Here is a 12,858-nt window from a genome sequence, read left to right on the forward strand (position 1 = left end):
TGAAAGGATTCAGACTAGAGGAAAAGCTGGATTTGAGATGCTGGCCAATCAATCATCTCCATACTGAAAGCAAGAACTAACCTGCTATGTAGCATTGAGCATTGTTGGTAAAGTTGAGAAAATGAAGATAACTTTTTAGATACTCTCTCACTAGGAAAAAAATTCTGAGAAGTGAGTGATGCTCTGTTGCTGGGAATAGTGCCTGGGATAATTAAACAGCCCATGAAGGTGCAAACAAAGGTGCAGTGCGAATCCAGACATCTCTGAGCTGTAGAGAGATACTGCTGATTTTTTTAACTCACTGTCAACTAGCAGAAGAAGGAATAGGCACTTATATTACAGAGTTGAAAGCTCTGCCTTCTGCATGTAACTTTAGAGACAAGTACCTAGAAAGACAGAATAATTTGTGGGACACGTTATTCCTGCTTGCAGGAGAGATCTGTTGGGAGAAACAGATCTACCCCTGGAAAAAGCCTGAGCTGTTGAACTGTCCAGGAGAAGGATCAATAAAATAACAGCTCCCAAAGCAGAAAAAGTATGTGGGCTCCAGCTGAAAGCATCCAGCACTCACGGTAGTTGCAGGCCAGTCTGGAACACAAGTATCATGAACCCATGTAGGTACTGGGGAAAAAAACCCAGGAAAGACAGGAAGAAGAATGCCTCATCTCATGGGAATGGTGCAATAGGTATGGGAAACAGACTTATGTCTTATGTCCCATTGCCCCTGCTAACCTAGGAATTTTGTTCCAGGAGCAGCATAAGTAACGAAACTCTGTTTCTATAGATGTGTGGCCCTTGCTCATTTATCTGCCCTGACTGCAATCATCTGAGCTTTCCTCCAGCACCTCCATGACATGAGCACCAAGCAAAAGGCAGGAGGTCTGGGAGATGCTGCCTGGATGGCCAGCTGCTGCCTAACACTGTGGGATGCTTTCTGGTGTCCCTTCTGGGAAAGAAACTGGGGGCTCTCTACTCTCTGCAGCAGTCAGTTTTCACAAAACTTGTAGGAACTTAATGTCCTTGAGATCTTAATGTCATTTTGATTTTTGCTATTTTATCTCTATATCCCTTTTTCAGAGGAGTCCCTTGATCATTTGTGGCTGTAGCTGATCAGGGATTCACAAGCTACAGGTGTGCCTGGTTTGTGCCTGCGTAAGCCTTCTTTCCTTAGGAAATCAGCCTGAAAAGGGAAAAGTACATACCATGATTAAACCTTTCAAGGCTTCCAAGTGAAGAGGGGCTATTTACAACATCACTTTCGACAGAGCCAAGAGCTCAGTGTGTAAGCCCTGGAGGGGAGAGGGCTGCTGGCTGTTCAGCTGCTAAACTCTGCAGCTAGGCTGTTGGGTCAGTGAGTGATTTGATTTCAGCTGGATTGTGAAGCCAGATGCAATATAATCCCTGCAACACTTCTGCGCAGCGCTGTTAGACCAGAGAAATATGACCAAGTGCTGGTTGCGCTGAGTCCCCCGTCTGAGAGCAGAGTGCCTTGTAACCTTCCCCGAGGAGTCCTTCTGCAGTTCCAGCAACTGTGAAATTTTAGGAGCAGTGTCTCTGCCTGTGCATAGTTAAAGAAAGCTACTGTGCAACCCAAGATTTCATTTTCCAGAATGTTCCCTTTCACCCAAGGCAGTAAATACCCTGGTCCTCCACCTCCTCCCACAGGAGAGTAGGTGCAAATCATCTTTTGAAACTTGAAAGAACCAGGACCAGCAGCTCTCCAGCACTCCGTTTTCAAAGTGGAGAGCTATACCCCAGAACAGCGTACTTCACTCTCTAGGAGGATGCTGTGATATTTCAGCAAACAAACACAGCACACCATTTCCCTCTGAAAAAGATTAAATTTCTTTTCTTCATATAAGCAATCCCAGAAAATGTGGCTCTCGAGAAGAGGAATAGATGGCAAGACTGGATTGGCTTGGCCCATACACAAGTCACTTTGTACACATGGTATTTGGTTGATGGAAAGCATGACTGTATTTAGAGGCTTCATCCTACCCTAAATTACCAACTAACGGATAATTTAGCTAATTCCTCAGCAGCTGGATACAACCACATACAGATTAACTTCCAAAAGAGGGAGGCTTTTCGGTTCCTGGTTTTAGGTCAAGATGTTCTAACTCTGTGACACTTTGCAACTGCACTTGCAATTTACTAGGAGCTCAGGGACATGAACTTACATTAGTTGGAGACAACTAATCAAACTTTCTTATTAATACAGCTTGTTGATGACACAAACAGTACACCTAACTACTTGTATCATAAGGGCGCACATGGAGGGAGAGGTGGTAGAGTCAAACTCTTACCTGCTAGAAATTGATGGAGTTCTTTAGACTTCTCTTGGCTGTGTCAAGGAATGCCTTTGCATCAGACTGAGAGAAAATAGCGGGAAAGGACAGCTTAAGAATCGTGCCTTTACTTTGCCCCAGAGTTTGCTCTAGAAATTTATTGATAAGAATCTTTCAGCTTACCATTTCTAATCTGTATAGATTTTAGGTAATTCTTAAGACATTTAAGACAATAATTTATATCCACACTGATCTGCATGATCTGGTCTTAAAATGAAGGTGAGCTCTTTAAAGCATTTGCTGCATATGCAGTTCTTAGGACACCACTTTAGACTGGCACTAGGACCACTTTCTAAAGCCTTCTTATAGCAGTGATATCTCAGCAAATAGGGTTTGAGATCTAGATCCAGAGTTTAGAAATCTAGCACACACAAGGCAGTATAAATAGCTGCTGTTTTGAACTGAAGCTCAAGATCTCCCTATTCTGAATTTTATCCAATACTTTCTAAAGAGGCATTTTTAAAATCCTAGTCTAGACAATAGATCAGGCTGCAGGGATGTGGGAAGCTTTGGCTTGTCTGTCTGTCTATTTGCTGAACTGATTGATGTGCTGTTTGCTTTTATGCTGAGAACTGTTTTGCTACTTCGTGCATTTCCTAAAAACCTTCTCCCTCCTGTGACCCTTCCAGGGAACACTCACTGTGCATGACACAGCTGTTTCAGGGGCCCTGAAATACTGTGTAAGGGCGAAGTTACTCTCAGAGGCTGTCTGCCACATACTGTACCAGCATTCTTATAAGAACCAGAGAGTCCTTCATCTGATTTGGGAGAGAACACCTATTTTATTTCCAAATTAAAACCACACTCTGAATATGGTATCCTCTCACTTTTGTCCCTGAAGTCTACTTACATGACACATCAGGGACTGTATATCTGATTGTAAACCCAAGGTATGGGTTTACAAGCATGTGATTCCAGGGGTGTCTTGAAGATGTTTGCATAGTACATGTTGCTGACTTGTTTTACATATTTAGTACATGTTTGGGAGGTAGTGGAAGTCTTTACTATCATACAGTAGTTAATATGTTAGACAGAGCTCCTGGTGACTAACAAGTGTATGCAAGCCAATACACTATCTAATTCACATAGGAAGCCTTATACACATCAGCGGATGTGGTGTAGTGAAATAGGAGTCCTTGTATGCCTTAATATTTTTTTTCCAGAATGGTAATACTCATCATTATCTGAATCTCAAATGATATGTCCATCTCTTTATCAGCAGATTTCTATTCATTGCCTTCATGCCATTGCTGTCACAAAAATGATAATGTCTCTTAATATGTTCATGGTGGCTGTGGAAACCTGCACCATGCTAGAGCGGTTGAAGACAAACAGTCATACAGTTGTGTGTTTGTTTGCTTCTCTTGCCACTGGCATGGGGCAGACTTGCTCAGTAGTGACCCTGTCGAACTTTCAAAGGTATTTTTCATGCTGGTGGCGTAAAATCTTCATTCCTAGCTGGAGATAACCTTGAATATCTGTCTTAGTTCTAACAGCAACGCCTGCTGAAGCTACAGTGTGCGTCTGACCTTGTTCTAAATATTTAGAATACATATCCTGGAGTTGAGAGAAATGTAATTTTGATATTTCTTTATAATTTTTTTTTCCCTGTAAGGATGAACTGGTAGCAAATGAAACCTTTCACACTTCTTCTAGAATGAAAGTTAAAAATAAATGCCTACAATCCACTGTGGGCTGAATCCTAATGCCAGCACTTAGACAAAATATTCTGCAAAATCAATGGAAATTTTACTTCTGTTGGAGGATTAGCACAGTCTTTCAAGCACAAGATGAGCATAGGGCAAAACTGGGGAGGAATCTTTAGATGATTTATACCTTCACTAAAGCACAGAGATAAAGCCTGAAAGCGAAATGGAAAATGAGATTCCCACAAGAAACATGGTTCTTGATAATACTAAAGTTAACCTTTAACATTAAATAATGTGTATATAAAATATTATTCAGTTTAGACATGCTCGTTAACAGTAGCAAACCAATTAGGAGTATGGAAACCTCTGTCCTCCTGAGATTTCATGAATGCTTTCAAAATCTGCTTATGGCAAGGGCAGCTCTGCTGTTGGTAGTCGCTGTTCTTGCCCTCATGGTAGATGGAGCCCAATGCTCTTGGAGATTAATTGCAGCAGGCTCCCAACCTTTGGGGAGTTTTTTGGATGGACATTTTTTTCTGCAAACATTTTTCTCTCCATCTGTCCTAGCACACAGGCTGCATACATGCTATGCACCATGCATGTGGGTAACCTGCCCAGAAAACTGCACTCTATCCTTCATCCAGTGTCCCCAGCAAAGTCAGCCACAGCCTGGATGGGTGCATCTCTCAACTCTGCCAAGTTTCTTGTGTCCGTATTGAACAGTGAAGTATCATAGTTGAGGTAGGAGCTTAGCAGAAGTGGATGGACAGGTAGCTAGACTAGCTCCATGCTTTTTTTTAGGAAAGACTCATTACCTGTCTTTGTCAAAGATGGACCTCTCGTGAGAGTTAGAAAGTGCTATTTCATCTTCCCCTCTCTTCTGTCTCTCGAGAAAGCTGCTGAGACAAGACGATACCTCAGTCCATACCGCCCTCCGAGCCGATGCCAGGGAGCCTCTTGCTTTGTTTTGCAGATAAGAGGTGGCAGCAGGAGTTATAGTGTTTTTGTTTGTCTCTGAAGTGGAAGGTTAATCTTTGCATTGTAGACTGTAGATTTCTTACAAAATCTGTTACCTCCAAAGGACTGTGGACTGCAGCAGCATCCCCTGATTAAGGTTTCACGTAACTATGGCTCAAGGATTTATTTGCCTAGCTCTTGAATAGCATTTCTCACAGGAAGCAGCTGTCACTTGTACTTTATTGGTCTGCACTGGCTTCCGGTTCAGGTTTGGTTTTACTGGGAGGTGTTGCTTCGGACCTGGAATATTCTGGCTGCCTGGGAGATGTTACGCTTAACAGGGAAACGTGAGCTAAATGCTGTAGATGTAATTGGGAGGTGGAGGACGCAAGGTGTTTACTGTACGCTTCCCACCCTGGCTTAGGCTGTCCAGAGCCAACCCTTTTGCTCTCCAGAGTTATTTTTTCCCCTTGTTTTTTTTGTTGAACTTTTGTTGCACTGTGTTTTCTACACAGCTCTATTCCATGCAATTTAAAGCACTGGCAGTGCTAGCTAATCCTGCTTTGAAAGCTGGTATTCTGAATGCTTTGTGAGTTTTGAATTGTGATGACTGAGGCTTTTAAGAAAATAGAAATATTGTGTAGGTTTTGACATTTCCTTATAGTGCCCAACAAGCTATCTCTCTAAGCTCTGTAGGAAAAGTAGAATTATGCTTACTTTCAATGGTACAGGTTGATTTGTTTCAGACTGTTTTTGAACTTGCATCCTAGCATGATATTCAAGCCTGGAAAAGCCTATCTGGGACAGAAGCGAGCTAGAAAGCAGTTTGATGTTAAAAAGCAACATTACAGCTGGAAGCAGGAGTAGCAGTGGGGTATATAGAGAGATGCAACTGGACTTAGTTTTGTGCAGAGGAGGGGCCAGTACAAAAAAGTATAAAAGGAGCTATAAACAAAAGGCCGAAATGAAGAAATATTTCATATTATCCATGGCATTTAATATAAAAAAATTCTATGTAACAGACTGCAAAGGCAAGGTCTCAATAATGTGCTAAGCTTGAACTTTGATTCAATCTGTCAGAGAAGCAAGACTCCATTGCAGTTCCACAGAGGCATAGGATATGTGAATATTAAATACGGAAGCAAGGTTGCAAGAAAGGACCAGTGCTCACCATGTGTTGAAGTATTGCTTTATCTTCCATGGATGTATCCCTGATCCTGTCACCAGACTGGTGGAGGTCTCCGTGCCCTACTTCCCCATTTGCTGAATTGTCACCAAAGTTTGACATTTGTCTTCTTTTAGCCTTTTTCCCTGGGCTGAATGACAGCACTGCTTCAGAGAGCCCTTCTTTGGTATTTTCTCTTTCATTCTGCACCTGTGTCTCTTCTCACAGAGCTATTCCCTGAGCATCATAAGGAACATCAGTGAAGAATTCATTTTGTTTTGTCAAGTTTCTGGTCTGACCCTTAATTTAGAGCAGTCATTTCAGTCTACAATAAACTCTGTGTTCCTGCATGCCACAGTGAAAGAATTACGAGCAGTCCTTAGCCATGTGCATTCAGGATGCTTTGGTGGCCCCATGGGACATGTAGACTTCAGTGCCTGAAAACTTATTATAAAAAGGGGGTACAGTCAGTATGTTATTTTCTGTATAATAGTGTATGTGTGGGTCTGCCCATATGTAAAAGCTTTTTACATGATTCACTGAGGCCATTAGTGGAATGGCATACCATCATTTCAGGCACAGAGCTCTTCAAAATGAACAGCTTTTTCCATTTTTCCCCAGGGAACCCCGAGAGGTATCCATTGTGTAGGTGGGAGGAGACTGTTCATAAGTCTTCCATCACAGCATCCAGGAACACAAAGCTTATTGTTGGGATGAGCTTGCAGCTCTGAGTGATAAATAAGGCAGGGCAGTTAGATGAAAAGGGCTGACTTCTCTGCTAAGACAAAGGTGGACTGATTTTTAAAGTTGAACAACCTGGACCTCTCATGAGTGTATAGAGCACATATTAGTAGAGGATCCAGAGCTAAACACAGTATTCTATAAGCACGGTGAAGTAATCAGGCAACAGAGCAGAATGAGAACAAAGACCTCTTTTGACTGACTTAATCTTAGACATATATTCTGTGCTTTCATCTTTGCTGTGCTTTTTGCCTCTCTCTGTTTCCGATATTTGTTGATACACCAGGATATATCCAGTCCAGGTTGCCTATTTTTTTCTTTTTTTTTGCCACATTCATTCTCAAAATTTTATATACCATCTTGGTTTTCTGTCCTCTGAAGAAAGCAGACCTTCTGGGTTTCCTTGGTTGGACTCAGAGGCTAACAAGAATGTGCTTTCTTAAGTGATTTTAGCTTATTTGGTTTCTGAGGTCATGGACATAGTGGAAGAACACCTGCTCTCATCTTGTTTCAGCACTTAATCCCTGTTCCAGACAAGCCTAGAAGGGCATGGCACAGGAGGTGAAGAATAATGTAAAAAATTGCTCAATAACTTTTTTGAACATCCAGAAAGGTTCATGGATAATTATTTTATTCTCCCTGGTTTTCTCATATCCACACCAAGAAATAAGATAGAAAGACACTGTTTCTTCAACTATTACATTAATTTCTTAAGAGAATGAAAAAATATGAATAATCCAAGGTCTCTGCAAGCAATATAGAAAGTGTTGAAGGACAATTGTACATGTTCCTTGTATGCCTGATGCAAGCAGAAATTTCTTTTGGCAAATACTGCTTTGGCTAAAGCTTTTCAAGACTTGTTACCAGTCTGTGTGGGTGTGTGCACGTCTACTTGACATTTTGCTTTTATTTTTTTTTTTTTAACTGAGCCTATTTTCCTTCAGGGTGGCAGGACACAGTGCATCCAAGAAGTCTGCCCCATTCTCTCATGTCCCCAGCACCTCAGTCACATTCCTGCTGGACAGTGTTGCCCCAAATGCTTAGGTGAGTGTTTTCTTTCCTGGGAATTTTGTAAGTAATATGATACATTTCTGTGTAGCATCTTTTATACCAGTATTTCACAATACTGGTAAATTCTGGGAGGTGGAAGAGACAGTATTGCTCAGTGGAGTTTATAATCTACAGGTTTAAACAGGTACGCAGGGTCAGTGTGTAGGATTGTGATGGGTGGTACTAAGCAAGCAGCCACAGAAGACCATTTGAGCATAGGCCAGTTGGCTTGCTTAGAGAGACAAATATAGAGGTGTTTCCCACCTTCATTACACACGTTTTACAAAGGAGGTTGAGGCGGAAGGAGATGTTTCATTGGAATTTGCCACAAGAAAAAGGCCTCACCCTCTCATACTTTCATTCAAGTGTGCATTTGCATTCTTGGTTTTGAGGAAATGCAGTTCAGAGGAAACTTCTGGACTGAAATGTCCTTCTTAGAAGCTGTTGTCAGAGAGGCCAGGGACCCAGGAGTCTGCCTCATGGTTGCCTTCTTATGGTGGAATCACAGTTTCAGCCAGGAATATTTTCAATTATGTCTTTCCAACACATTTTAAAGGAGTAAGTCAGAGGCCTCTAACAAGGGCTAATTCTTCCAAGTCATGCCAAGGAAGGCAGTGACTTTTGAGAGTCCTTATTTTGCTCTTACCATGTCCACAGATCCCACAGGTTAACGTTCCTCAGTATGTGTCCCTCTGTTTCATAAACAGGGAGCATTTACATCCTACCAGGTAAATTAGCTTTAATTTGGTCTTTGAGGTTATAACTAGGTTTGGAAAATTTTCAGAGCTGATAACTCCCAGTTCTTCAACACAAACTTTTTGTCATTTTGACCATATCTTTACTGCTATCCAAAGTCTGTTTCCAGGGCTAGGTTAGGGGTAGAGAGAGGTCTGGCCTTGGAGGCAGCAAGCCATAGAGAGTTCCAGCTTCTCATAATACTTAACAATTTTGACTGTTTGAAACAACCTTTTATTTATTTATTTATTTATTTGCTAATTGAGAAGTGCTACAGATAAGTATCTGCCTGGAACATTTAACCGCAGCACCAAAGAGTAATACAGTAGAGGAATGAAATGAAGAGAACAGTCCAAATGCTGAGCTTCTATTTTGGCTGAGGACATTTTTCCTTTCCTTCTGTAAACTCCCCTTGTCCTCTCTACCCCATGCTTTTCCCAACTGAGCCTTCCCCTCCTTGATCTAGGCATTCAAAACCCAGCTTTAATTTTTGACTGCTTCATGGGTATTTTTCTACAGATTCTTTTTTCCCTCTTAGAAATGTCTGTAAATGAGTTCACTAATAATAATGATTTTCATTTTATGTGGTCTTCACTCTAAAGCATGTCATGTACCTGTGAATAGATAATGTCTGTTCACAGGGAAGTGTTGAAAGATTTGGAGCAGAGGTAGAGCCAAGGGATGTGTAGCACACTGCATGGCAGTCGGTAAAGAGAAACATTTTCAGGGATGCTGAGGCATGGTTTCTAAAGTATCATGTGGAGGACCTCCCTGCAGTTGAATTCCTGATACTCAGCGTATATAGCTTAGAAGAATGCAGTGGACGCTACTGGGACTTGAATTATTAGTTTAACTAGTGGTTATGATCCAGCAAAGCCGACCATTAAGCCAATATCTTCACCACCACATCTTTTAAAGTGGTAGCTCCTTTGTCAGTGTTTTTTACCAACCATTTGAACTAGGTTGGCCACCCAGAATTGCGCTCAGTGGTTTGCAAAGCATGGCAAGAGGGTGTGAGAGAGAACTGGACTTTTGTTCACTTGTTGACATAAGTTATGTGACTGAAGTCCTGGCCCCACATAGAGCAGTAGAAATGTTGTTACAGACGGGACTATGACTAGGCTTTGCCCATAAGTGGTGCATGGATGTAGAGCAGTTCCTTTTAGGGCTACTGAGCATCCTCACCTGATTTCATATGTCAATCGTGCAAAATAAATTAAGCCTTTTCAGAAAGACACACATTCAGTAAAAGGAAGGCTGGTTATGCAAGCACAGATTAGTCCAAGGTAGCTAATTTGCAAGAGAGAGATGTTCAAATTGTGTCTAACTGAACAATAGCAATTATTTCTTAACTTTTGCTTAATAGTTATTTTAACATTAGATTTGTAAAAACTCAAGGCTAATCCAATGGATTTTGCTGTGTGCTTATCCTTTCGTTCACTTATATCTCAGAGGAAAATGGAACCTTTTTTTTTTAAGCTGTTCTACATTTATCAAGAATTACTGAAAATGGAAGGAATTACAGTGTGCCAAGACCTTGTGGTTTGAGAGCTAAAGTATTGGCCTAGTACTTAGTGACTTCTTCTATGTACTTATAGTGGCCATTCCCTACCTCGGAATTGATGCCTATTTAACATCAGACCTCAGAAATGATAAGCAAGGAGACTGGCAGCCACTCATAAAAGAACATATGAGTTGGCTGCCACCAAAAGTAAACAGGGGAAGGTATTCAAAACCAGGAAGATAAGTATAGTGATTTCATGTGAGTTTTTGTAAAGAGCTCATGTTTGTGTATCATAATGGTCACTTGTTTAAAATAACCTACTAGGAAAGAAGAACCTGAGGAATAAGAGAAGCTTGCAGACCTGCAAAGTGTGTTGCAACTTGGATCTGCAGTTGCTTGCAAGATTGCAGGACTTCAGGAAGGATTTGATATTGATGCTGCCTTCCCTGTATAGTGCTCTAAACCTTGCCTCGCTCTCATGAAACCCAAATATTTTATGGGTTATGGAAATGAAATATATTGTGTTGCCCTCATTCTGCTCATAAACGATGCAAATGCCTGCATTTCTTGCAACCTTATGTGAACATGGTACACCAAGCTATCTTAATGAGACTGGACAACACCTATGGTTTTTTTGCATCAGTGTCACTGAGTTGGTTTAGTTTGGCTGCTGTGAACCCCTGAGGTAGATATGCTAAAACCAGTTAAGGCTGCTTTATTTGATAAGTTACTGCATTAAGTTAAAGACTGTTTAAACTAGTTTAAGTGTACCTACCCTGAGAGTTTGCAGTGCTTCCTTTTTATTCCTTTAGCTGCACTGTGCACTTTATGATGAGAAGGAGAAGAAAGATTTTTCCAATATAAACATGCCATAAATCATATTTATATTCCCTCCCATGGTAGAATTTGTGCAGATGAATGTGTGCTAGAAGAACAGTGAACTGTTAAAAGTACATATTTTTTTCACACCAAAATGGAAACACATAGCAAATGACACATTGCACATGAATTTGGTCTGGTGACAATAAGCCCTACTATTTTTGTTGACAATATGGCATCTTTTCAACCACATTCTGTTTCTATTACTGTTTATTTATATTCAGGACAGAGGAAAGTGTTTGACCTCCCATTTGGAAGCTGTCTCTTTCACAGCAACGTGTATGATAATGGGTCCTCATTTATTTATGACAACTGCACAATGTGTACATGCAAGGTAAGTCCACAGTGCTTTGGTTTTATGTGCTGCTGGTTGTCTGGCTTGGCAGTAATTTGTCGGGCTATGGAACTGTAAGCCCTGATACTGTTCTTCTTTGGCATCTTGTGTGGTCCCTGAGAATCTGATCTGAAGAGCACTTGCAGTTGTGCTAGGAAAGTTTAAAAAGTTACTGACTGCCCCAGCTGAGACATGATGCCTGAGACTGTGATGCAAAATGAAGTTACTCAGATTATGTGATCCTCTTTTAGTTTGCATTACAGTGGAAGAGGAGTTTCTAAATGGTGAACTACCACATCTCTGCTGAAGGGCAGTGATTTTTTTTAGTTCCTCTACCATGACTGTGGCCACTTGCATTTTTGCACCTAGGCACAAAAAATGAAAGTGTCACCGAATCAGTAAGATTTTGCAGGCCAAGAGAAGTACAACCTGGGCTTTAGCTTCACAGACCATGAAAGATTCCCTTAATCCAGTAAATAATTTTTATTTTCTCTGAGCTGACCTATTCAAAGCAGTTGGGCTGTAGCTTGGGTGGATGCAATGACTGAGCAAGCAGAAATGTTATGGTAAGGACACACAGGAGCACAAACATCTCGGTGACGATTTCATTATTTCCTTTTGTCCTTTTGCCTAGGATTCAACAGTGATATGTAAGAAGAGGTGCTTACTTCCTGGTGAATGCAATAAAAACAAAGACCACTGCTGCAAGGAGTGTGTCTCATATATCTCTCCTGAGGAAGTGAAAGTGTGCAAGTTTGGCAATAAGATCTTCCAGGTAAAGTTTCAGGTGTGGCTCAAGAATAGATGCCATTGTAACAGGTGAAACAGCATGAGTTTACTGTAAATTAGTATTGTGGCTTGTTTTTTAGCAGAATCCTCACCATCGTGGTTGATGATGGAACAACTTAGAGCCAAAGCTTTGCAAAATTTGCCATCTACTATTTTTTTTCTGAGTTTGTGTAAATTCTGCTGATACACAGCAATTAAAGATTAGTTCCTCCTTGATGTGACATGTTGTCTCCCTCTCTGTACACAGAGATTCAAGCTGCTGTTTCATGAAAAGTAATGCATTTTTAGTAAGATATAGTAATGCTCTGCTTTCCCAAACAAACACTGGTATTAATGGAGAAGATATTCTGAGCACTATGTAGGCTTTATCTGCTGAGCCAAAGAGTGTCTTCCATAGCTGAGCCAACAGGAGCTGTGTGAAGTTCATCTTGGCTGAAAGTTACTCATCTTGATTTACTACATTTCACATCTCTGCTAAGGACAGCACCCCTCACATCTTATCTTGGGATAGCCATGTAATAACTGTTACCTACTGCACTCTCACCCAATGTTTTCAAATCACAAGAGATTCCCTGCAGAACACTTCTGCTATTGCTGAGAACCTCTTTGTTTTTCCAAGTGGTGCAGCTTTTTTCACACTGTGTCAGAAAAAGATTCTGTCACCTCATGGGCCATCTGTGAATTAAGAGACCCTTGAATCAGATCAA

The 12,858-nt window shown here is 41.1% G+C and overlaps 1 protein-coding gene across 1 annotated transcript in view; it reads left to right on the forward strand.

Moving 5' to 3' along the window:
• Positions 1–12,858, forward strand: part of BMPER (BMP binding endothelial regulator) — a 145,704-nt gene that overhangs the window by 65,962 nt on the left and 66,884 nt on the right. The window contains exons 7-9 of the mRNA XM_072851412.1: positions 7,805–7,904; positions 11,253–11,362; positions 11,997–12,137. Of these exons, the coding sequence (XP_072707513.1) occupies positions 7,805–7,904; positions 11,253–11,362; positions 11,997–12,137 (351 nt within the window). The remainder of the gene's footprint in view (positions 1–7,804; positions 7,905–11,252; positions 11,363–11,996; positions 12,138–12,858) is intronic.

Source organism: Ciconia boyciana, chromosome 2 (genome assembly GCF_034638445.1).
Source record: "Ciconia boyciana chromosome 2, ASM3463844v1, whole genome shotgun sequence".
NCBI classification, from domain to species: Eukaryota; Metazoa; Chordata; class Aves; order Ciconiiformes; family Ciconiidae; genus Ciconia; species Ciconia boyciana.